Source organism: Pelodiscus sinensis, chromosome 15 (genome assembly GCF_052426305.1).
Source record: "Pelodiscus sinensis isolate ZL-2025 chromosome 15, ASM5242630v1, whole genome shotgun sequence".
Classification (NCBI taxonomy): Eukaryota; Metazoa; Chordata; order Testudines; family Trionychidae; genus Pelodiscus; species Pelodiscus sinensis.
Genome location: NC_143066.1, coordinates 26366438 through 26393659, shown reverse-complemented (window position 1 = coordinate 26393659; position 27222 = coordinate 26366438). Strand labels below are relative to the sequence as shown.

General features: G+C 38.6%; 1 protein-coding gene across 5 annotated transcripts in view; it reads right to left on the bottom strand.

The window, feature by feature from the left end:
- Positions 1-1016: 1016 nt before the first annotated feature.
- Positions 1017-27222, bottom strand: part of TRRAP (transformation/transcription domain associated protein) — a 178844-nt gene continuing 152638 nt past the window's right edge. For all 5 annotated transcript variants that reach the window (XM_075899522.2, XM_075899523.2, XM_075899524.2 and 2 more), the window contains 7 exons: positions 26152-26413; positions 16116-16341; positions 15211-15428; positions 13291-13475; positions 11465-11668; positions 4839-5033; positions 1017-2284 (listed from right to left, as the gene is read on the bottom strand). In XM_075899522.2, the coding sequence (XP_075755637.1) occupies positions 2000-2284; positions 4839-5033; positions 11465-11668; positions 13291-13475; positions 15211-15428; positions 16116-16341; positions 26152-26413 (1575 nt within the window). In that variant the 3' untranslated portion in view covers positions 1017-1999. The remainder of the gene's footprint in view (positions 2285-4838; positions 5034-11464; positions 11669-13290; positions 13476-15210; positions 15429-16115; positions 16342-26151; positions 26414-27222) is intronic.

Here is a 27222-nt window from a genome sequence, read left to right as displayed (position 1 = left end):
CCAATCATGTCAGCCTATGGAGCCTGGCATGGTCACCCCAATTTTCTGTACCCAAGGGGTGACTCTGGCTGTGGGGGTTTTGTTAAAAAAAAAAAACCAATAGTATGTAAATTAAAGACTTATAATGTATCACAAAAAACAAAGGGTCATATTAACATGGGTGAGGCAACTTTAATTCTGGGGTTGGAAAATGTTGGTTGTTTGACCTTGCAATAGTAATAATGTTCTTTTAACATAATGTATGCGCAAATATATATATATATTATCACTTGAATCATTACACATATCTGTATCTATAGATACAGGGGTGTGTGTGTGTGTGTGTGTGTGTGTGTGTGTGTGTGTGTGTGTGTGTGAGATAAAGTGATACAGGTGTGATTTTACTGGAGAAGAAAACCTTAAAGGCAGTAAACATGCCTTCAGAGCTAATCTACAGTTGATGTATTTGACTTTTAAGTATCCATTCAGCAGCATGAGTATTGCTTAATGTATCAAGCATAGCTGTACAGACAACCTCGAACAATAATCATAGAAAATGAGATGTACTGATAATAGACAAACATATAATTAGTTCTTAACGACAATCAGGAATTTCATTCATTATGTACTGCCGTACGTAAAGTTACCTATTAAGACAATTACAGATCATACAAGATGGAAAAAAGCTTCCAACTTGATCATGTCTCCCTCAAGAACAGTCATCTATAAAATAAACATTAATAGTAACAAATCTACCAAATTTGTCACATGAAGAGTGACAAATCTACCACTTTGGGGCCAGCACTGGTGCAAATGGTAGAAAATCACATAAAAAAGCATGAAAAAAACCCAGACACTAAGGGTACAACTACGCAGCAGGGCTAAAGTTGAATTACAATTCCCATCAATGCAATTGCCTTTGTTCAGATCACAGGCATTTTTTGCCTCATTTATAGTGTTACCCATGGTGTGGGTCCTTTGACACTTATTTCATTTTCCTGTACCTAAAAATATACTACATTGGCATAAGTACCATAGAGCATTTTACAAAATTATTTATTTTTAAAAATCACCCTGTACAAATTTAAGCATAACATTCTCAACACTGAAGGTTTATAAAAACGCTAACAGAACAGAAAGACTCAAGTAAAACATTAAACTGAGGTTGTTTAAATTACAAAGAAGTTACAACAGATTCTTTCTGAGGAAGCTACAGTAACTACAGAAGTCTAATCAAAAGTATCAGACCAGTTCATTTTATAGCTTTTTCTGCTTTTCTTTATACCATTTATGTCACATACATGTACCAATGGATGAGTTCTCCCTTTATAAAAACTTCTTTTTATATGTTGTCAAACACTTAACTAAATATCCAAAATTGCTTACACTTTCACTGTACATAACTTGGGCTCCAAGAAAAGCCAGCAAATTGTTGATCATTTTTCTGTATACCTAACAAAAAGCCATTGCTATACATTTTGTTACAAAAATCTCTGTACAAACCAGCTTTGCTCTTGCAAATTTCTCAAAGGATTAAAACTGATAGTATTTAAACAATCCAGGAGTTCCTTCATAGTAGTATCATGAAGGAAAATGATTTAATAAAATTTCACCAGGTAAAATTGAAGATCTGGGAATACTTGTTTCTTAAAGTGTATAAAAAAATTACATGCTGTAGATTTAGGATATGCCATTCCTAAAAATCTAACAGTGCTAGTATTATAGCACTTAGATTCTTCTGTACACATTTTAAATCTCCTTCCCTCATTTTAAGCTATTTGTGAAAGCTGTCTTTGAATGATGAATCAGCACAATTTTTTATACATGAAATACCACTGACATGGAAATTAACTTAAAACAGTAAAAATGTAGTACTTCTGTAAACATGATTAAAATGAAAACTGAAGAAAAAGGCAGTTACAGGTAAGCCATGGTTTGAAATGAGTTCTTCACATTTTCCTCTGACCACAACACATGGCTCACAACACAAGAGCAGCAATAACGAGATCTACAGTTCAAGTTACAGCCAAGGATGCCAGGCAGGGTCCATACGACAGAGATTATCCAAGCTATTTGCAGCTGCTACTAGAGTGTTGACTTTGCTTTCTCCTCCCTCGAACTGAGCAAGATTATGTAGTCGAGTCATAATAGCAGTAACAGCTTTCTGAACTAGTGAAACCAGCTGCTGACTGTCCATGTTTTCAGGTTGCCCGGCTGCAGAGAGTGGAGAGGAAGTATCCTCTTGTGTTTTCTTGTGCCAAGCAATTATTTCATCCCGTAGCACAGTTTTCAAAATGCCATCAACCTGCATGAAGGAGAAAATTAGATAATTATGTTTAACTAGAAGACGTGTCAAGGGACTATGGATTTTTAACTAAATTGTAATAAATTGCATCTTGACATTTTGTTCTCTTTGTACTCTTAACCCATTAGTGGCTGACTGCTTTAGAGGACAAAGATTTGCAGTAGCAAGTTTACTCTAAGAGATTATTCTTTTCAAAGAGAACTTATAAAATGTTGTGACGTTTCTCCTATAAAATATTTTTCATACCTAGATTGCAAAACTGAACATATTAATACAATTTTACACACACTTTTGCCAAATAGGTGATTAAGGTTTATTTCAGAAAAAAATAATGTTTTATAATAGAAATAACTTGCTGAATGATTTGTATGTTATGTTAGCCTGAAGTTATTGAGTTTAGTCAGCTCTGACTCTTACCACTGAAGTCTGGAAAGGAAATTCTGGTGCCACATCTTACCCACTTGCATAAATGCAGCATATTTCCCATGAATGTAATTAGTAGTTACTACACCCAAAGTTGTAATTTCTCATTTTGATTTGTTTTAATTGTGGATTTCTCAACTGAATTTTTAAAGTTTCAACTAAATGGCATCTTAAGGGCACTCTATTGTTATTGACAGGAAATGCACAAAAACAATTTCCTTTTTTCTCTCTTCCATTGACAGCTGATTTCTTGGTAGCAAAATATAAATTCCAGAAGTCTGAGCTTTTGAGGCTAAGATTCATAGTTTATAAAACCAAGTCTTTCTAGCTTTCTAGGCATCCCAGATATCTCTACTTGTAACCAAAATAGTATTTTGGAAAAAAAAGAATGAAAGGAATTCAGCTTACTACAGTTAAACACCAAGCCAAATTTTCTCAAGTCAATATGAGTGCTAGAAGTGCTATGTTTCATAACTCCAAATGAAGTCAAAGGAAGGTGTAGGTGCTCGGCACCTATGAAAGTCAGGCTTATGATGTTTCCAACTGTACGCCCCAACCCAGAGGAGGGCAGGGGGCACACAAAGGTCACATCAAAAATCTGTCTGCATATGTAAACATGGTATGTCACTCATACAAAAGACCTCACTTTCCCCCACTGAATTTTAAAGAGAACCACCACAGACTGTATGAGAATGCCTAATGGCTACAAAAAAGTAATTGCACCAAGCACACTGTAAGTTGCTGCCTAAGTGCAAGACACCTCATTTTTGTAAAACATACGAATTTAAGGAATTTAAGCCAATTTCTTTTGTAAATTCACTCTGTCAAGAGCTAAACTCCAGCAACATACCCTTCTTGTCTAATGCAGCCTGTAAGGACAACCTTGCCACCAGATGGTGCTCACTCATAAATGCTCTGTACTCTTTGGAATCATTTGGCAACTTGTCCACAACTTTCAGCACTTAATCCTAACAACAGTGGTTCTAAATGGCCAAATCCTGATGATGAATAAACTTTCTACCAAACTAATCCAATTTCTCTGTGTCTTTGTCTCTGGGGCTAGATCTTTATTGCCTTTTCATTCACAGATGTTACTACCAAAGCTCCTGGGTTTAGGTGTGAATAAAAATACTAATGACTCTGGCAGTGAGTATGAAGGGGAGGGAGTTTGACAAAGGATTCTAGCAGGCCTTAAATGGCCTAATTACAAGAAAAGCCAATCTAAAGGCCCTTTCAGTCACTGATGACATTGACAAGTGGGTGTTGAAGATGGTATTGGTACCTGGGAATGGTACCACATGGTAGGAATATAGTTGGTACACCCTGCATGAATGGTGAGTCTGGAATGGATAGGCAAAGTGGGTCCCTGGTAACCTCAGATGTCAGTGCCATCAGAGCAGAATCACCATAGACTAGGTCAATGCTGTAAAACAGTGTTTCTCAACCAGTGGTATGAGTACCCTTAGGGGTACTTGAGAGAAGTCTGGGGGGGTATGTCAATACAACTGAAATTTGGAGAAAACTGAATTTTTGTTTTAAGTTTTACAGTGCTTTATTATTTTTGTACGTTTTACACCCAAAAATGTCATCGCTCGCCTGGCTATGATTAAGCTGTTTAAACAAATGTGTTGCAATGGTAGAAAAAAATTGTGTCTGAAAATTGTACGTACTGGGGTACTTTTTTTTTTTTAAAGGGGTATTTCATAAAAAACGGTTGAGAAACACTGCTGTAGAAGTTCCTAATTCTGGAGTTAGAGACAATGGTATCACGTGTACAATTTTACAGTGCTAAACAATGAATGGATACTGGAGAACTTCTAATTAGAGCTGGCTTAGCTCTAACTTTAGGCTGATTCTGACAGGGATCTAACCCTTAAAAATGAAAGCGGTCTTCTGGCTAGAAGATAAAAAGAATCTGACTCCTGCTGATTGGGTAATACTGGAGATGGAGAATGGTGTCTTCTCTTCAGCTCCTTCCAACGGCAGGATGCCATCTACTGTGGTGAGGCATTCCAAGGCAGAACAGAACCAGAATTCCTGCATACCAAGCATGCTGATCTCTACGGTATCCATTTAGTGCAAGTATGTTGTGTCTATAAAACACTCCTAAAAAGGTAACTATGGTACATACCTTAAAGTTTGGCTGTGCAAAACAGCGAGCCACTGCAATCATTGATGCAGTCAATGGGCCAGACACGCCAATGGTTGTAAGGAATTCAGAAATGTTTGGTGTAAGCCGGAATGGGACAGGACGATTGGCATCCAAATCACCAGTCGCATCATTAATGTCAAATCGGAAGTATGCCACGTTGAGCTTGCCGGTATCCTAGTTTTTAAAATGAAACATGGGTATGAATCTTCATATAAGGAAAGGAAAATAAATGTGTAAAAATCACATTGATTTAAAAAAAACACACAAAAACAATCAGCTAATACTCAGAGCAATACCAGAGGGTTACTCACTTTGTACAGTAACAGAGGTTCTTTGAGATGGTTCTTTGAGATGGTTGTCCCTGTGGGTGCTCCCCTTACCTTAGGTGTTTGGGCGCTGCTGCATGCCTAGTTGGAGATTTTTGGTAGCAATGCTCTCTGGTGAAGATGCATGCAGAGCAGATGGTACATATGGTGCTGCCAATACACACGCACAGCAACCGTCCCCTCAGTTCCTTCTTTGCCCCGGAAAGGGAAATCAACCAGTCTGAAGCAGAGGGGAGGAAGGGCAGGTGGTGGAACACCCACAGGGTCAACCATCTTGAAGAACCTCTGTTACTGCACAAGGTGAGTAACCCTCTCTTCTTCTTCTTCTTCGAGGAGTGTCCCTGTGGGTGCTCCACCTTAGGTGACTAAGAAGCAGTACCCGTGTTGGAGGGGAGAGCTTCGGTTAGATATTACTATGCACAGCAGCTAGGATGGTGTGTCCAAAGTGGGTACCCCAGGAAGGGTGACTGTCCAGAGCATAGTGTCTAGCGAACCCATGAGCGGAAGACCACATTGCTGATCTGCACATGAGCAGGATGCCACATACGTAGGCTGTAGAGGCTGCCATGTCCCTAGTTGAATGTGCCCGTAGCTGAAATGGAGGTGCTTGGCCATAGTGGCATAGGCTAGTTTCACCCACTCTATTATGCACCTAAGATATTCTCTGGGTGGAAATAGGCATGCCCAGGGATCTCTCTGAGGTGGAGACAAATAACCTGTTTGTCTTGCGGATTGGTTTAGTTCTGTCCAAGTAAAAGGCAATCACACAATGAATGTTCAGAGTGTGCAGTGTAGCCTCTTTGCTATCAGCATGAGGCTTTGGGAAGAAAATAGGTAAGTTTATGGGCTCATTAAAGTGGAATAAGGTGGGGACCTTTGGGAGGAACTTAGGGTGAGGACGGAGAACAATCCTGTCTTTGTGGAATATGATGAAAGGAAGGTCTACCATGATCTCACTAACTCTCCTAGCAGATGTGATGGCTACCAATCAGACCACCTTCATAGAGAGATAGAGCATGTTGCCATGGGTTCAAATGGTTTAGAAGTGAGCGCCCAGAACCAAGTTGAGGTCCCATGATGGAACAGGAGGCTTGGTTGGTGGGTATTTTGTATACCCCTTCAGAAATGTTTGGTTGTTGGATGGGTGAAGACTGATTTATTATTAATGGGTTGATGAAGAGCCATAATGGCTGCGAGGTGAACCTTCAGGGAGCTGAATGACAGCCCTGATTCTTTCAACTCTAATACGTATTGTATAATGGCAGACAGCGGTACTGTGGCTGGTTCTAAGCTTCTTTGCTCTGTCCACTGTGAGAATCTTGGTCATTTGTAAAGGTAAAATGTTCTCGTTGTTGTTTTATGGCTGTTCAGTAAGATTTGTTTGATTTGATCAGAGCATGTTGTTTCTACTCAGGTAAGCCATTGAGGAACCATGCATGAAGGTTGAGTGCCTGTAGGCTTGGATGATGAGAAAGCAGAGAGAGGCACCATAGTCATCTCGTGTACCAAGTCTGTCTCGGCCACTCCAGGGCAATAAGTATTACTGTGGTTGTCTCTGATCTAATTTTGTTGACCACTTGATGGATGAGCAGGATGGGAGGGAAGGCATGGAGAAGCGTTTCATTCCACTGTATTATAAATGCATCTCTCAGGGAATGCGTGCCAATGCCCGCACATGAACAATATTGTGGACACTTCTTGTTGGCACTGGTTGCAAACAAGTACACTGTGGGGAACCCTCATTTGGTGAACAGTTGTTATAGGATTGTGGGGTTCATTTCCCATTCGTGATTGGATTTGAAATCCCTGCTAAGATCATCGGCAGTGAAGTTGTCCTTGCCCAGTAGGTATGAGGCCTGAAGGTACATGTGTGTTATGCACCAAGTCCAGAGACAGCCAGCCTCCCTGCATAAATAGTAATATCTGTCCTTCTTCCCTTCCTCCTCCCCCCTCCCTCCGCGGCCACCTGTTGATGTAAAACATTGCTGCCTGATTGTCTGTAAAAATCTGACAATTTTATATTTTGTGTATTCAGTATAGGAAGTGTGTTGGCACGCATAGAATACCACCTTGAGTTCTAATACATTTATGTACGGGTTGGATTCCTGTGGGGACCATTGACCCTGAGTTGTGAAAGGGCCTAAGTGAGCTCCCCAACTTGAGGGAGGCATTCGTCGTGATAGTCATGGATGGAGGACATCTGTGAAAAGGCACCCAGAGCACACATTTCTTGAGTCTGCCACCAATCTAGAGAATGTTTGATTCTGGCTGGGATGCTATTGTATTGTGGCCCATACACCATCCTCAGCCATAACTACATTGGTCTCATATATAGCTTATGTGCAACACCACTGACATGGCTGCTGCTATGTGCCCTAGCAGCTGCAGGCAAGTCTTCACCGTTGATCATAAGGTGGTCTTCAGAATCACTTCGAGGTCCTTCATAGTATGAAATCTCTCGTGAGGTAGAGATGCTATGGCCCCCACACAGTCGAAGTGAGCCCCAATAAACTCCATTGTCTGAGATGATTGTAGTTTGCACATGGAAAGGGTTATCTCTAACTCTAGAGTCTGAAACAGAGTTCTGGTCAGTGAGACTGCTTTTTGTGCCTTCAGACTTGTGCTTGCTCTTATGAAGCAATCACTGAAGTACAGGATTATGGAGATCCCTTGTCTGCGCGGGTGTGCAGCAACCATCAGCAGAACCTTTGAGAAGATTCTCAGGACTGTGGAGAGTCTGAACAGAAGCACTGTATATTGGAAGTGTGCCCTGCTAACTGTGAATCTGAGATATTTGTAATGTGCGGGTGAATGGATACGTGAAAATAGGTGTCCTGGAGGTTGAGAGTCAATAGCCAATCCTCTTTGTTCAAGGCGGGGATTATAGTGGATAGGGTGACCATCTTGAATTGTTGTGGTCATATTTGTCTGTTGAGCCTTCTGGGATTTAGAATCAGTCTCCACCCCCTCCCCCGACTTCTTCATCATGAGGAAGTAGTGGGAGTAGAACCCTTTCCTTTTGTATTGATGTAGTACATGTTCTACTGCACTGAGGTGGAGTAGATGTTCAATCTCCTGGAGAAGGATGGCATCCTGAGATGGTCCCTGAAGAGGGATAGGAAAGGTGAGTGGAAAAGAGAAGTAGAAGAAAAAGGGATGCAATATCAATTTTTTACAATATTGTTTACAGTACTCATCTGTTGGCCTTTACGGAAGACCATTGATGGTAAAAGGGTGCTAGACTCTGACAGAATAGGTGAAGAGAGTGAGGTTGCCCTGAGCAAGGAGATGTTACCAGATTCTAGACCTAACCTTCAAAATGTTTGTCTTGAAGTAGACAGCTAGTAGGTGGAAGGTTGATCAGAACTTTGATTCCTCCTAATCTGGTGTTTTCTCCTGTTCTCAAATTGCCTTTGCACTTGGCTAAAAGGAGTGAGTCTATACCTCAGAGTGAAACTTCTTTCCTATTTGTGTTTTACTGCAGGGACATGAATACCAACCATCTTCAAGGTAGCACTGGAGTCCTTCAGAGAGTAAAGGGAGGCATAGGTGGTGTCGAACAGTGTGGGTCCCTGAAAGGGGAGATCAACTACGACCTGGACCTCATGCGGAAAACTGGACAAATGTAGCCATGACAACCTCCTCATCACCACTGTAGTTGCAACAGATCAGAAAGCAGCATCAGATACATCTAGCGCGGCTTGAAGGGCCGTGTGTGAGATAAGAGTGCCCTCATTAATACTGACAAATCCTGAATTGGTCTCTTTTGTCCTCTGGTAGTGCCTCAATAAAATGTATCATCTGCTCGAAAAAGTGATGTGTGTATTTGGTCAGTGCGGCTGTATAGTTTGATGTGTGTAGTTGTAGAGATGCTGAAGAATATGCCTTCCTCCCTATGAGGTCAAAGTGTTTCCATTCCTTTTCATAGGGGATGCTTCTTGTCACAGCCTGCTTGTTCACTGCAGTGCGGTGTGCAACTTAGGCTTTTTTTGGTGCTAAGGAGTTTTTGATTTAGTCTTCTTGGGTGCCAAGTCAGAGGCGGGCAGTGCTGGCTGTGCTGAGTTCGACTTAGGCTTGTCCAATGTCCTGTCAGCCACCCTTGTGAGGTTCTTAGACCCTCAGGAACCATGATATGTTGATGGTCCCACTATCTCCCTGTCTGGAGCCTTAGACTGGGTTGGTGCTGGGGGTATTTCAGGCGTTTGTCCCTGTTTTTCTGAGGGGGAGTTACCCTTGCTCACAGAATGAAATCTCTTCCTGGACAGGTCTAGGGAAGAGTCTCGAACAGAAGAGGCAGATGGGGCCGCCTTCTTGGACATGGCCACTGGGAAAGGCTGCCAAGGTGGGGTAGAATGTTCTGGATTGGAGGCTGGCCCTACTGTATTCTCCAGGGAGATCAACTTCAGTTGTAGCTCCTTGGCCTTCCACGTCTGGGCCATCAACTGCTTGCAATATTGGCACTGAGCTGTGCCGTGTGCCTGGCCCAGGCACTGGACATACTGAGAGTACCCGTCTGAAACAGGAACGGAGAGCCTGCAGGATAGTTAATGTTTGAAACCTGAAGAACCTGGCATCCCAGGGAGGAAGGGTTGTGAAGGCAAAAATGTAGCCTTAACAAGTGAAAAAGAGAAGAGGTGTGGTGTGGTGTGTGGTTTTTTTTTTTTTTTTTTTTTTTTTTTTTAAGAACACTGTTTTTAATTATTAACTGTAACAACTACGACTAACAGGTAACTCTACATTACCTGAAAACTAGAAAAAAAAAACAATTTTTGTTGGAGAGATCAGCGGTTCCAACCGACACCGGCAGAGAAGGAACTGAGGGGATGGTTGTTGCGCATGCACAGTGGTGGCACCGCATGTGCCATCTGCTGTGTGCGCACAGCCCACCGGAGAGCACTGCTACCAAAAATTTCTGACTAGGCATGCAGCGGTGCCCAAATACCTAAGGTAAGGTGGAGAACCCACAGGAACAGTCCTCGAAGAAGAATTTAGGCTTACTCCATCTGCATCAGTGAAGTGCACTTAAACCGCCATATGCCAGGTATCCCTAATCTAAGAAGACTCATGGTACAGAGGAGGAAGCACCTTTGCGCACTACCACTCTCACTTCCTTCCTCCCAGCTGGGGGAACAGCAGTGCATAGAGCTACTTCCCCTGAGGCTTTTCCCTGCTGCCCCCATGGTGGTAGGGGGCCGTGCCTGGGAGCACTGGGGACGTGGATCCACGTGTGCTCTCAGAAGTGGGGCAGCAGGTAAGCGCTCCAACTCTGCCGCCTCATGTCCAGGCTGCACAGTGCCCTCGCTGGCCTAGCAAAATCTTTACTCTGTCATATCTTGTTTCCAAAGGGTTGCCAAATTAAAGAGGTTCAATACTTGAACAAAAATGGGTAACTAGAATTTCAGACATATACCAGTCTCCTACAAATCATGTGAAAAAAGAAGAAAACTAAGAATCACACTAACTATAGGGTATCAGCCTATCAGCCTAAAGAACAGGCTCTTTTGCGGCTGTTGTGTTGGATGAGCAAGTAGAGGCAGAAAGATAAATGTTCATGCTGTTCACATCTCAGCAAAGCACTGCATTGTTCACTCTGGTAAGCACCTGAAAGCCATGGCTAAGTTATGGGTATTCATTAATCTTTTAATTGTTACATAGAGTACAGCTCTCCAAGCACTAAAATTATATTAAGATATACCATCTTTGCTCTACTACGTAGGCAAGTCTTATGTTAGATGTTTATGTTAAAGCAGAAAAACACTGCCGAAGGGAGCTGCAGTTTGATATGATATTAATGCTAAAGAGGGGGGAGGGAAGAAGGAGGAGGAAAAATTGAGTTAGAAAATGAGTATTTCCCATAAGAATATGAAGCTCTAAAATAAGTTCTTCAATTTAATCACTTGATATTTGACACAGAGAAATAGCCAAGACAATGATTGTGGAGAACGGAAAAGGGAATTTGATACTGCATATGCATCTACACAAACATTAGTTAGATTTCATGAGGTTTTGAGACACTTTTGGATGAATAGGTACTGTCCTTCCAAAAGCTGAGAATTCAGAGGGTAAACATATGAACCCACTGATGGCATTTTTTATCATTGCGGTTTTTTTGCATAATCATGTAGTGAAAATAGAGGCCTACTGAAACACACTGTTGATTAGACTCAGGTCTGTACATCATGTGAAGTCAAATTAGTGTACAGTAATTTCAAACGGAACTTACAAAATTCCAGTCTATCCAATATGTTAAAATGTGCATCGGCAGTGACTACAACATACCTGGGCAATCTGCAACATCTCAGGGTTAAGTCTATTTAAATGGAACACAAATTCTGCAAAGCCAATTAATGCCAACTGAATTGTGAACATCTTTCGAAATGTCCAGTAATCGGTAGCATTTGGGAATGTATGTAAAGCCCATTCCTTAAGCATACTGCGTGGCACCATGTTACTCTGTACTTCTTTAAGTATATCTCGTAGAACCTAAAAGCAAAGCAAAAAAGACAAATGATTTTTAAACCACTATTCTCTATTGACTGGTCAATTTAAAAAGATATCAACACTAACTAAAGTGCCAGCCTGTTCTGCCCCAGCTGTTTGATTTTTAAGGCAAAATCATGATTCAAAACTAAAGAGAGATGTATTCATGCCAGTATTTTTTTCTAACTCTTTTATAAACATGTTTACAAATTTTGAAAGTATGTATTCCAGACCCACCGATGGCGGGCGAGGAGAAGGGGGAGAGAGGGAGCAACTGCTCCAGGGCCCAATGATTCAAAGGGGTTCAAGGCTCCCAGACACCCCCCCATTGAGGTGGCCAGAGCCACGGGACCTTTAAATCACCGCTGGAGACCTATGAGCTGCACTGCAGAGCCCAGGATGGCAACACTCCGGATGGTAGAACTAGGAGAAAGCTGCAGAATACAAGATCTTCGGAGCAAAAACGTATGTTTATACAGCACTTAGCCCAATCCGGTAGCCCTTGCAATAACAAAGCTAAAGAAAGGCTTACAACCATTTCTATAGCTGCACACTGTGCTATGGCATACTCCCCCGAATGTAAACATCTGCAAACGACTACCGTATTTACTTACTGTAGCATATACTAGTCTAATTAATTAGAAAAAGAAATAAAGTTAGGATCTTTTTCATTGCACTCAAAAGAGAATCATCATCACACTGGCTTCAATTAAATGACTGTTAACGATGAAGTTTCATAACCTAAAGGAATCATCCTCAGAATAGAAACAGATGTAACATCTCATTTTGTTTTTTTAACACAGAAAGGCTAAAAGACTTTATTGAAAACACCACATTCAGCGGATAAGCATATTGTCTATTTTACCAACCAATCTGATACTGGATGGGCACTGCTTGACTGGGTGGCTCCTGGGAGTTAAAATGGGATCTGGAGCCCTCCACTCAGCAAAGCTGAATATTATTTAGGTTCAAGTTAGCGGTGACTTAATATACTTTCCCTTTGATTCTGGTGAAATAAATCCATGGTTACAGTTCAGCTTCTAGTGAAGAGGCATCCACTTGCCAAAATCTTACCTCATGACTGTCACGATTGTACTCTCACACAAAAAGATAAACCTTACTCAGACATGCATCTGACGAAGTGGGTCTTTGCCCACGAAAGCTTATGCTCCAACACTTCAGTTAGTCTATAAGGTACCACAGGACTCCTCGCCGCTTTTTCAGATACCACAGAAGAGCAGCATAAGGAAACTTGCACCCATAGCTATCAATACTGTATCTGTTTATGTGGAGCTAGGAATTCTGCTTCGGGTGCTTTCAACTGATACCTTTCAGGTGTACCAGACATCCGACTAGAAAATAATATACTTAAACACCGCATTTTTATTCTATGGTACTTAGAGTTACAATTATGTAGTTAATAAAGTAGACTAGGTAGTGAGTCTTTTTTGAGGACATAAAAGTTTCCTAAAATCTTTAGAATACTGATGAGATACTGGTGCTAAAACAAACAAAAACCAATATATACACACTGTATGTAGCAAACACAAGAAAAGAAAGCCAAGTATACTATCACAGTGCCCCATAGACGTTAGTTTGGATAATATTAAGCACAGATTCAATACCTGATGGCTGGCTTGGGTCCCTCGTGCTTGGACTGTTGCCAATCTGTCATAGTAACGAGAAATAGGGTTGTCATGCTCGATGCCTTTCTTGGCACAGCGTTGCTTATAGATTTCCACCAGGGAAAGAGAAGAGGGATTGTCTTCAACCAGACGCATCTGTGGAGAGACTGCCACAACACGGGGGACTAAAAATAAAATTTTAGAAAAGGAAGAAAACAATTAATACATAATCAAAATACTAAGAAATGAGAATTAGCAGACAGATACCAGCCATTGAATACTTTTGTGATAATCAACTGAACTATGCCAAGTGGAGATTTTCACTCCTCATAAGGTACTAAAGAATTCTATTTTTTTTTTTAAAGGAAAGCTTACTAAAAGAGAAGCATTTTCTTTTTCACTTGATGTCATACCACACAAAGGAATTTGAGTGGGAAAAACATTTCTGTACCACACTGACTGGGATGGTTGAATTCCCTACAGCTACCCCATCTCAGTAAAAATCTAGGGATTTACAGTTCATCCTGTGTTTCTTATTTGCAGAGAAAAAAGGAGAATTTTTGGTTCACAGACTAATCTAACTACTGCAAACATATGTTTTCAGTATCCAATGAAATCACTCTGGTCTCACTCCAATATAAAAACACAACTTTGAAGAATATATGCATTTGTTTATATATATAAAAAATTAATAGAACTGAGGTGAACCCACAACTGGAGAGAAAGAATATCACAAAAATCTTCACATGATAAGATTACTTATCTGAAGAGATACACAGTTAACATCTTAAGTGATTTAGAAGCCAAAGGACTTAGGTAATTTTGCATTTTTTCCTACAGTCCAGTTGCAGAACTGATCCTAACTAGGTTTTGCTAAATCACACAATGCATGTCTGCTACTTGCATTATGCACACATTTTATGAAAGAAACAAACTAGAGCTCTTTTGTAACTAGTTTTATATGGATGATAATATTTCATTTGTTTGGCAATCTTGATCTTTTGGTCATCAGATAGATTGTTTTTTTACTGGGAATGAAAGTCTTGAAATAATTGATCTCAGTTTACCTGTAATGAGTCCCACCTTCTAGCCTTCACTTCCACCCCCTATCCTTATTTCAACAATTTGATTTGGTTTTCTCCAGTCATTTGACCCTCCCTCCCCCCGGCCCACACAATATAATTTGTATTACATGCAAAACTGTAATTAATAAGTTAGTTATTCTCTTGTGCTTCCATTTAACCCTGGGAGAGAGGGGCAGACAGGAGATTTCACTTGTAGGCTCTGTCAAAATGTATGATAGCATAACAGCAGTGTGTACTGAATCCCCTCCCTATAAAATAGATATCTGAATTACTGAACTCATAAATGTTTAACAGTAAACAGTGCTACGCAGTGCTGATGAAGCCTTTTATTTTAAAGCTAAGAATTAATAATAGCCTCATAGGTAGAATATGGAAAGCATACCAAATTCAAAGTTTTACATGACCAGTTGTCTTCCAGATGCTTAACATCTTCCCATTGCCTTTGGATTATCTAGATGTAGATGGGGAGAGTCTGGAATTCACACATCACTAGTTTTATTTTAAACTGTGCAGCGAATGTTACCGGGTAGCTCCACGTATTACCATCCCAGCAGACATAATGCAGAGATATGGTCAATCACTCACAGATGCCTTAGCTCAACACAGTATTTGTAACCTCTTCTAAAAATGTCACAAAATACCACACATCCCCTTTCTGTTTGTACAGTGGAGTCACCATGCCTGGAGAGCCTCTGTGATCAGCAGGATTTACTTCAATTTATTCTGATGTCACACATTTAAAACTTTAATTTAAATATTAGATCTTCTCAAGTCACCTTAAGAAAGGGGATTTTCATAGGCACAAAGCATTTTCTAAAACCTGCTCTTACTGTACCTGTGAAAAATAAATGCCTCTTTGTGGTTTCTTTTCTTTTCTCTAAGCAGGGGTTCAAAAGGCGAAGGAGCTGTAATACTCGCTCTTCTCTGCGAGACTCTGTCAGGCAAGCATCATTCATTACTAGGTATGGGTAAATCTTTCCATTATGGCCTCGTATATAGAGTCTTCTGGCTGCAGTGTTGTGCTTCTGCACTATCTCCACTCTGGGCATAAACCTATCAAGAAAATAAACAGATAAAAGCACCTGAGCTTTTAAAGTTTAAAGCTTTTGTTTTCTTTTGAAAGATTTTTTTTAAACAGAAATGCCATATTTAGAGGTAGGAAGAGACACCTTGTTTGCTCTTGAGATTCTGTAAAACCAACATTCAACTATGACTTCTTTAAAATGAGATGCATTCTTATTGTAAGTTACATTCTTAATACAACCCAGCAGAGATTTGTATTCTGTTAAAAGTTATGAAGAAAGTTTTCATCTTTGTCTTTTCCACATTTGAGAATGAAGCTTTCAATCCAAGCTATTTTCTTGATCAAATTTTGAGAACCACAACACTGATAAACAAGACTACCTGTACTGACTATAGCAGTTAACATAAATATTCTGCATTTATACTAACATAAAGGAGATTACAATGAACTTAAAAATATTATCCTCCAATCCTATTTAAAGAGTAAGAAAATTATTATATGAAATTATTATATGGATCTAAAATTAGTATTGTGGTAAGACATGAGAATAAAACATACCATTAGAAATTTCATTAAGTCATTTCATTATAGAAACACACAGTGTGCATTTCTGTCATTGGGATTGATAGTGTATCACAAGAAAGGGGGGGGGGAGCATTTTTAAAAAAACCTTTATTTTCTTAGTTACATCTAAGTTTTACCCAATGGTAGTTTACCTTGCAATTTTGATGTAATAATGTGTTGGCTTTGGCATAAGGAACTCTCCAGGAATCTCCACTTCTGCTGTTTGAGCTGAGAAATTACTTAGAAAACGACACTTCTCTTCTATGAGGAAGAACTTTGGAAGCTGCTTAGTTTTTGCCTCTAGGATTTTGATCCACTTCTTCAGTTTAGAAATAAGATTATGAAGTTTCATGGAACCTGGTACACTGAAGTCAAAGTCTGAAAGAAAATATTTTTAAAAAATATATCATTCCGAATGCTCTACAGTATATTTAGCTATCAGACATTTGAAGCTGGCATTTTAAAAGTTCTTCCATCTTTGTGTCCTCAAGCAAAACATTTTTAGGTGCACCAGATACAGCACACCATTATACATTAAAGTAGATAAACAGTGGTAAAGTGGAGGAAAATGCTAAAAATGGTTCACACACACACTAGAAAATTAGCAATTTCAACACACACACAAAAATTGCCTTACCAAACAAGTCAGTGAGTATGAGCAGTTCCTAAAAATAAATAATGAATAACAAACACAAAACAAAAAAAGCAGATATGTTCAGATTAATTTTGGGGAGACAGAATGGGAACTGAAACTACTTGTGAAAAGCACTATCGTTGTTAAATATCAGTAGAGTACGAAGCATAAATGAGCTAGGGATCTAAGTACTTCAGCTGTACAATCACAATTCCATATTGCATACAGGTATGCTTCATATAGTTGCAAGGTTCTGTTGGGTATTTCATCTCTGTATGAAGTTTGGGTATGGAATCTTATAGTAACAAATAGATGACTTAATCCAGCAAACTCTGTTGCTTCCTTTTCCTGTACAAAGCTCTAAAACATCTCCTTGTTTTCCAAGCTCTTTAGCCTACATGGATCTCTCAATATCCTGCTTCATGGTCTTGGGGACATTAGAAATTAATGCAGTGAAATCTTTGAGTATTATTAGTGTACACGATTCACAGTCTTTGGTTTTACATAGTTCACCAATTGAGATATCATGGAATGTGCGGGGTATGGATTAGGCTGGATTAGAACAAATCATATAGACAGAGGAAAAAAGGCTGATTCTTATTTTCCAATCTAGTAATATGATCTTCCTTTTGACTTAAAATAAAATTAACTGATATTTGATACAGCTAACATCTTTTTTGTCCTATTTCATTCTGTATCTGAGTATAGACACAGTTTAAAAAAATAAGATGGAAGAATACCAACGGTAATCTCAAAAGTCTGAAATAATTCCAGAGTGGGAAAACTGCTGTCTGCTATTCAAAACAATTCTTATTTCTTACAGCTCAGAATAGAAAAATATATATTTTTTTTCTTTTTCCAGGTGTTCAATATTTGTATGAAACTACTAGGAGAATGGATAAGACATCCAGAACAGAAATGCCACCACGCAAAGAAGCAGCTCTATTAATCCTTCACAATGTCTCCAAACTAGCCTAGTGCTTGTCTAAGATCAGGTCAAGGACGAACAGCCGGTTGAAGCTGAATCCAAACAATACAAAGTTTACTGTAGTTTACAGAAGATTTGCATCAACATGCTATCCCCTCTAGTTTAAGATACACAACCCACAATTAGTCAAATGAATCTGCATGACTCTAGATTCTCACTGATGCTACACACTCACATATGCAAATAATGCTTTCTGCTATTTATGGCAGGCTTGCTAAGTGTTCCTGGCCTAAGTAGTACAAGACTTTGTTACCTCCTGATTGGATTACAACAATACAGGCTACCGGGCGTGAATGATCAACCCTCTGGAAATTCTAGTAAGTACAGAATGGAGCAGCTCTTTTTAACAACTCAGATATTGCTAGAATTTCAAACTCTGATTGCTAGAGTGGCTCTCTATAGGGTATCATGTCCAAGTCAAGATTTTCATCCTTATCTTCAGATGTCTCAGTGAGATTATTAAGTATCTTAAACGGTTGCCTACAACCCCTGGATGAGAACTAGGATCAACAACTTTATCTCTCAATGGAACCATCAAGCACTAGGATAAAGTGTGGCTTTCTAGGAGAGCACACTTTCCCCAGGGTTGATCTGAGACTGTAGAACAAAATCCTTGACTGTAGAACACTCATCTTGACCTTCTCTCACTGCACAGTTTAAATAAAAATATATTTTAAAAATTCAAGTAAAAATAAAAAGTTTAAACCCACACTGAATTTTCCCCTTGCAGAGAGGCAGAAAAAACAATCCATGTGTAAAGTGCACTAGTGGTAGGTGAGAGAGAGAGAGACAAACAAAGTAAGCAAAGTAACCTTTACTATTGGACCAACTTCTGTTGTTTGAAGGCGCAAGTTTTTGTACTACACAGAGCTGTTCTTCAACATCCAGGAAGAAAATCAGAATGTCTGAAACTAAAAAGCTTGTTTCTCTCACCAAAAAAGTATTGGAATAAAAGATACTGCCTCATCAACCTTTTCTGAGCTAAATGCAAGTCAGAATAGATTGTTAAGCATAATAGGGTCACTAGAAATGAATAGGACAATTTAGGGTGAGTTGTTATGCTGAAGAAGTTTGAAAATATGTAATCAAGAGTAGCAGGCAAATGTGGTATGTTACAACCAACTTTCAAGCAATTCCCCAACCGCATCATCAGAAGCAAGCTCGCAACAGACCGGGATATATCAAGGCAAAGGAGCACTAGACCTTGCCAGAATAACAGATGCAGAGCCTGCAGACAGAGCTCCACTGTTTGTATGATCAATACCACAGATATCATAGCATTCAAAATCCATGAATCCTGTGTGTGGTTAGTACAATATATGATGTACTTCATCCACTGGCCCAACACCTACTATGTGGGTGAAACCAGACAAATACTAAATCTTATCATTTTGTGTGTGAAAGCATTGAAGACGAAACACCCCATCATTCACGTGTGAGCAACTTTCACAAAGTGATCACTCCTTTTGTGGCCTTTATAATTATAACTGTAGCCCTCAAGATGGGCAAGTTAGTATCTTTTATTGGACCAGCTTTTATTGGAGAGACACAAAAAAGTTAAAGCCACACAAAGATCTTCTTCAGGTTCAGGCAACATACTCTGAGCAGCGAAAGGCAACAGATTGCTTAGCATAAGAAGAGAGTATACTGGGTCCATTCAAGATAGAGAGGCCTGTTAAAACTTCTATCTTATGCTTAACAATCTGTCCCAGTTTGTATTTATTTCACTTTTTCTCCCTAGAATTGAAAAAAATGTTCCTCTGCCAACAGAAGTTCTTCTAATAAAAGATATTACACCTTATCTGCTATCTCGTCTTTCATATCCTGAGACCAATGGCTATTGCAAGCTACTGGTAGGTGCAGAGGTACCCAGTGCTGACAACAGGATAAGAGCCCATATAGAACATAATTTATGAGATAAAAGCTGACATTTGTGTAAACCTGTTACTTTGTCAAAACACACTGCTTGTTTCAGTTATTCTCAGAAATGTCTTCCTTAGCTTTACTGGGTTAGAAATGCAATACACATTTCCTCAGAGGCTATATGAGATTCAGTTATAGTCGAAAATTTCTGCATGCAAAATGTCCAATATGGCTCAATACTAGAGAAAATTAACAGATAATCTCAGAGATGACAGCACATTTAGATAGTTCAGAAACTATTGTTCAGCCTGTTACATAAGTAACATTTTTCTAGGTCTCCCATATAACTAACTATTAAGCACTCGAGGGAAATACATTTAAGTAACTGTGAGAGTAAAACCTGAGAGCAAAGAAATTGGACCACAAAAATCAACTGTGAACATCCATATATAGTGCACTAATGATGAAAAAATTACATGCATGCTACAATATTTACAAACACACTGGGGCTAAATTTTCCACCATAACCCTAACTAGAGGGGTCACAAAAAGCTACATTTTGTACATAAATTTGGTAACTTTCTCTACAAGAAAATTTTATAGAACCTAAAGACACCATGTTTTTGTGGATGTACCTCTTATGTACATAATAATTGGTCCAATACACTTTTAGACACAATTCAACAAGTGAAAAAGAGAGAGACAGAGTGTGGGAAGTGCATACATGCATGCACAATAATCTCCTAAAAAACTGACAGTTGCTACAAATCCCTTAGCTTTTTAAAAGGTAATCACCATGTCTTCATACACTATGTATACACACACACACAGCCCCTCTCCCATGGGTGATAACAATTTAATGTATTCCTTACGGTATAGAGGTTTTTTTTTTTAAATCATAACAAGATTTATCTTCTATTCAGATTTTTAAAAGTCAAATTAAAAGAAGTTATTTTCTTTGTATCAACATTAATGGTATTTTATACTCTGCCGGCTTTACAGCAGCAGCTACTTTAAAATTACTGTCAGAGAAGTACTAGTATCCACAACAATGCTGATACACTACATATTTTGGCATGACAACATCCTATATTAAAACAAGATTTAAATATTAAATTTCAATTTATTTCAAAAGATTAAAAAAACATAAAAGGACATGTGCAATTCCCAGGTTACAGATATTTAGAATAATTTTGTGTTGGACTCTAAAAACTATTACTGTAGTTAACGCTCAGTCCTTTTTCTGTTTTTATTCAGTATATGCAGCACAACTATAATGACTACAAATAGTGTTATAGAAATAATTGATTATAATCCCAAGCCTACCCTCTAGTGAGCAATATAAGTAAATGACTTTACAAAAAAGTGACAATAGGACTTCATCATTTATTTCTGTAACTCCATGAAGTGCAGAAAAATGTCTCCAAATTACAACTATAGTATTCTAGTGACATGCAAATAACCTGCATGGTAAAAATATGCTAGAGTGTTCATTTTTTTACACCACATCATTCATTTCACTATAGGAATCACTCCAGTTTGGTGAAAATGTCAATTAAAATGACTTTGTTTTGTTTCTCAGTAGCAGACAGGAACCACAATGAGTGAGCACAATTAATTCATCTTTTTCGTTCATGTAACATTGGCTCCACAATAGGGATATAAGTGACTAATCAACTACTGGATAGGCATAACCTTATCGGATAGTCGAGTAGTGACTTGACTAGTTGCTTCCCCCCTTTGCTGCCTCTATCAGAGAAGCAGTAAAGGGGTGGGGAACAGGAGCCAGCTCTGGGGGGAGCCAGCTTAATAGCCGGTTCCCCCCAGCACCATCGGGGGAGGGAGGTAGGGGAAGCAGAGGTGCAGCCGGGGGGACCGGGAGCGAGCTGGGAAATCAGCTGTCGTGGATTGCTACCCCACCTCCCCCTGGCACTTCTGCTGTCCCGGCTTGCTTCCCCTGCCTACCCCCCTTTTGCACCTCTGCCATCCCAGCTTGCTTCCCCCCCCCCCCACTATGCCTCTGCCTGGTGTCTCTTAGTACATTTAAAACAAGAGGTGCAGTGGGGGGAACCAGCAGTGGGCTGGGAATCAGCTGCTGGGGCCAGGAGCTAACCCCGCTGCAGCTCTGCAGTTTCCCCCATTATTAACTAAACGAGTAGATGATGGAAATTACATCGACTATTCGAATAGCTGATTACATGCAATGTAACACCCCTTACTGCACACAGAGCCCATCTGAGAGGAAAATACGTAATTTCAGCTGTAAAGAAAAGAGGAGAAATATCACTGGCATATCATTATGGTGAAAAGACTTCTAAGCTTTTCTTTGCAGACAGCTTAATTTCAACAGATGATGTTTTATGTATCTATTTGAACTGCTGCTAAAAGCTAAGTCTTGCTTCTTGAATTAGTTCAAGATTTATTAATTCAATGAAGAAACCATACTTAAATAAAAAACATAGAAAATATCAGAAAAATATTTTTTTTTAAAAATGTGGGATTGACTATAGATACCACCACCATTTTATTAAACACATTTGCCTATGTGAATCGGTATTTTCAGATCACAGCAAACATTTTTACAATTACTAACATAAAAATCATCAAATTACCAAAAATTATATGCATGTATTCATGTTCTTAAAAGAAGTCTGTCCAGCTATGCAAGTTCAGAATCTTAGCATGTAGCCATAAGGAGGACTCACTCCCATAATCTCTTTTCTCTCTTTTCTTATAACTAAGGTTAAGAGTTTGCCATGGTTATTTTTACTACAAGTCTCGCACAGGTCATGGAGAATAAACTAAAATTCATGGAAGCCTGCAACCTTTGACTTTTACTAATAATGACTGGGGTGAAACTAATGGGGGGGGGGGAGAGGATGACTGAAGACCAAGGCTTATTGGGGAGGAAGGTGTATCCAGCAGCTGCAATTGTTGAGAGCTCCAGGGTCCTCGCTGCCCACTGCTCAGTCATTCCCCCCACCTGCAGTGACTGATGCCTTGGGACCCCCAGAGTGGGGTAGGGCTCTCAAGTTCCAGTCAGCAAACTCCTCCAGCCCTATCACTCCAGGTGTGGTGCTGAAGAAAAAATGTCAGAGGTCTCTGACCTCCCTGGCTATAAATATAGGTTATAGAAACAACTGAGATAGAAGGTGCTCAATTGCCACAGTAATAGGTGAAGGTAATAAAAAGAGGAATGGAACAGACCAACAGACATTTGCAGTGAGGGCGCCAACACCAGACCGCAATTAGGGTCTGACCATAGCATCTAGTCAGCCTAATTGCTCTGAGAAATCTTGACAATTTTCAAGGAAAGGGCCCCAAAATCCAGCAGGTAGAACACTGAGTATGGCTGACACCAGTCATGCTATGGTGCTAGAGTTAAGTCTCTAGTCCATACTAAAGAAAATGCCAGGGTGTCTGTTGTTTTCTTGGCCCCGTGGAGTTTAACTGTGACAAGAAATCCTTCTGGAACTCTGCAGAGCCAAAACTAATTTGGAAGGAAAACCCAAGAGCAACTAACATCTTTTCAACAGTAATACTGTCAGATGTAGATTGCCTGGCTCTGAATAGACTATGACACTAAAACCCATACAAATTTAGTACTTGTACAGAATAAGAGAGTCTCTGAGACACTGGAGAGAGCTAGAATGCCTATCACTCCAAGAGAAAAACCTGTTGCAGTTCTAGCAGGATTTGAATCTTGGGGCCTTCTGCCAAACCTTTGGGGTATGCTGAAGAGGAAGACCAAGGAATCAGTCCTAGGTAGGAATTCCCAATTTGTGAAATAAAGTGAAAGGGAAACTTGTTTAGGATGAAGTGAATACAGTTGCTCTGTCCTGAGACATAGGCATAGAGAAGAAACTTAAGCAGTAGAAGATCTTCTCCTTCCATTATGTGCTGGCTTTGGAGCACAAGGTTGTATAGTGTGCGCAACACAGACTAACAGACACTGCTGAGAAAAATCTACAAGAGTGTTCAGGCGCACACACATCCTACAGTGGAGCACCCACAGGGACAAATACTGGAAGAAAACAGCTTTTTTTCTGAGGGACCCAGAAACATATAGTTTCCAAAGATATATGTAAATCAGTTAATGTTAATTTAGAAATGACTTAAGAAACCACAGATTACTTTTAGATAGATTCTTAATTGAGATACACGTCACAGAAGACTTGTCACAATAGATGTTGAGAATTATAAATACAAACATGGCCACTTCTAAATGTGACAGAGAGCAGTTTCCCATTGACTAAGAATGAACAGACCCATAGCACAAAGAAATATAGGCACAATCATTGTGCAAAATGTTAATACATTTGCTATGTCCAGTAAAAGTAATTAAGTTTCTATTAATTTGATATTGTAGTTTCTACCACTACTGCAAATTAATCACAAACCTAATTTCATGTTCTGCATAATAAATTAAATTACAGAAGACTACAGAAAGGAAGCACACTCAATTTAATTTCATCAATTTTTTTCACATTTCAATTTTGAATTAAACCCCAATTTTAATAGATTAGAACATAATCTCATCTAGCACTAACTAAAACAACTGTATTAATCTTGTAACCACTCATGCTTAATCATAATTGAAAAATAAATTTTGAAGTCTGCAAAGAAAAAAAAAATCAGGCAAATTGCTTATTCTTAAACTGAAATTTAAAAGGAACACTTTGTATCTTGATTACTTTAAAACATTCTTTATTTCATTAAATAGCTCCAGAAACAACTTCCCCGTTTTAGGTTTGTTTAAACACTGATGCATATAATTTTTCTAGGAATCTGACAGGATCAAAAAGCTAAGAAACTTTAGATGTCATTTATAAACCTTGAAATTGTGCAAAGAAAATACATACAGAATAAACTGAACATCTAGTAGTACAAGATATTTTCATTCTTAAGATGGACACTACAAAATAATTAATCTTAAATCTTACAATTTTTTTCCTAAGAGACTGGGCATTACTATTTGTATTTTGTATTTTAAAGCAACTACTTCCTTCTATGTTTCTCTTAGAATTCCAAGTCTAACTTCATAATCATTCTGCTTTAAAGCCAACAAAAATTAAGATCTCCCAGTTGTTGTATCTGGAAGGAAACAAAATACTAATGAAATGGATAAAAGCTAAGGTAATATAAAAAACCACTATCAAAACAATATCTTCAGTGGTGACTAAATATTTCCTAAAGGCAGTTGCAATATGCAAATAAATGTTTTCAAAAATAAAAAATCCTTATTAACTATATTTTGATTCTCTGTAATTTTCAGACAACTGGGGATATGTGAAATGCCTCAAACTACTGTTTCCTTTCTCATAGCCTTTATCCATTAAATTTAATCATATGGTTCACAACTTCCATTATCTACTGTCATGCAACTGCTGTGCTTCAAGGAGTACATCATGCAACACATAATGTGCACAAGGTATGTAGGTCATATCTGTGACTGGGAGCTACTTTCATAAGAATCCCAACAGATCACTTATTTTCACATCATAGTCAGTATGATGCTTCTGAAAAACCACTATAACTCTACCTACTGAACTCAATAAAGTGTGCAGTAGCAATTCTGACCTTGAATATTGACTACAGTAAATTCCATAATTACTTATGAATATTAACATCTAAAATTTTAAAACAAATGAATCAAAGTACGGTTTAGAACAATAGTTTAAAACTTAGTTCTACATTTAAATATGCCTTTCCAATTCAGAAGTATGATATTTTTCTGTTGAAAGAGTTCTATTCCACTTTATCTAATTTTTAATCTTCTGTCAGGATGAGACAAGGAAGTATCATTGCACTAGAAGCAAATTTCTACGATCTGAGAAGCCATGAAATCCCCTGCCATGAAAAGTCAAGCTTCTGTATCTCACAGACAAACAACAGCTGACTGGCCTTGATACTTTTGAGTGTTTGTTACATTAAAACTGCTTTGTAGTCTTTTCTTAGGAAAATGACTAGATTTCAGTTGAATGTCACAGCCATATAAAATATAACAATTCTGCCGGCAAATAAAATATGAAATACCAAAGCAGCTACTTCCCAGAAGGATCCTTTTTATTAGACCTGAATATTGTTATGGATTCAATTTAACTAACACAATTACGTGAAATTTGAGTAGAGAATTTTATAACCTAACAATCCAATATTAATATTACTTATTAGCTGTTGATATTTTTGGAAAACTACAACTGTTTGTTGGGATTTTTCAGTTGACAATTGCCATTACATTTTAAATGACTTACATTGGAATGCTTTTAGTACAGTAAAGTATTTAAAATAAAGACTATTGAACTATTAATGGTTTTCATCTGTCATTCACTACAACACTCAGAGTGTGTTTACTCCTTTCCTGAAATGCTGTAATTTACTTATTTTTGTCAGTAGGTGTAATTTGACTATAGTTACATCAAGAATGGAAAGACTACATATGTACTATAAACGTTCTTTCCTTTATAGTACATACTGTACTATAAAAAGTTGTGGTCTAATTTTCTTTCATACTTTCCCAAGAGTACAGGAATGCACAGTAACTAGAATATCATAAGTTCTTAAATGATTTAAATTTATTTGTTCCAAGTCATTTTTCTTCCTCAGAAGAGTAAAAGTCTATTTTCAGATCTGAATATTGGACAAATAATATTTTAATGGTAGATTATTAATATAAACTTGAAAATACATTGTAAGATTTTACCTGTTGTAAACTGCCCTTTTAATTTCTGAAATACAGGGTCTTGAGCGGTAGCCTGTGCTCTTCTAGCTAACGACTCTGAAGCTGCACTGGAAAACATAGTGGAGACATTGGACACATTCTCCAATCCTACTCCAAAGGTACTGACTAACTTTTTGACAAAATTTAATGTGTGGGGAGTGATTTTGGCATCTGAAACTGCTCCACTTTTCTCAAAGGCAACTGAATAGCACTTTGCCAAGCCTTGTTGCAGTTGTCTAAGAACCTAATAAAAGAAAAAAGTCAGGTATGTTAGATCTTTTGATTTGACACAAATATACATTAATGCTATAATGTAATGCAGTACTAGAATACATTTTCTAACAGTAAAAATATCCTGTACTTGAATCTAGATTATGAATCTTATTTATATAAGGCCTCTTTCTGCTTCTATTCAGTCACTGGAAGCAAGAGCTGTCCTTTTAGTCAAAATACAGAAGAACTTTGTTTATTTGAAGTAATGACTAAGATGCAGTTTAGCAAAGGAATCAATATGGGCCTACTACTGAGAGTTAAAGCATTGAGTCTTACCATTGAAAAACAGTAAATTACACAGATGGTAGCAAATAAAGTTCAGTACAAAATATATTTTGTTCATTTGACAATTGGGATTTAAATTCTCAGTATTCTGAAGTACATTCGTAAACATAATGAGGGTTTTTCAATAAAATAATGAATTGTTAGTAATATGAAACCTTATTAAAACCTATTATTAAACCTTTTCTTAGATGGGATAAGAAACGATCATCTTTTGAGGCAAATGCTCAAGTGGATAATCTGGTCAAATAAAATTCCATTGTATTATATCTGCTATACAGGCAGTCCCCGGGTTACGTACAAGATAGGGACTGTAGGTTTGTTCTTAAGTTGAATCTGTATGTAAGTCGGAACTGGCGTCCAGATTCAGACACTGCTGAAACTGACCGCCAGTTCTGACTTACATACAGAATCAACTTAAGAACCCCAGGCGTCCCCAAGTCAGCTGCTGCTGAAACTGATCAGCAGCTGATTCCAGGAAGCCCGGGGCAGAGCAAC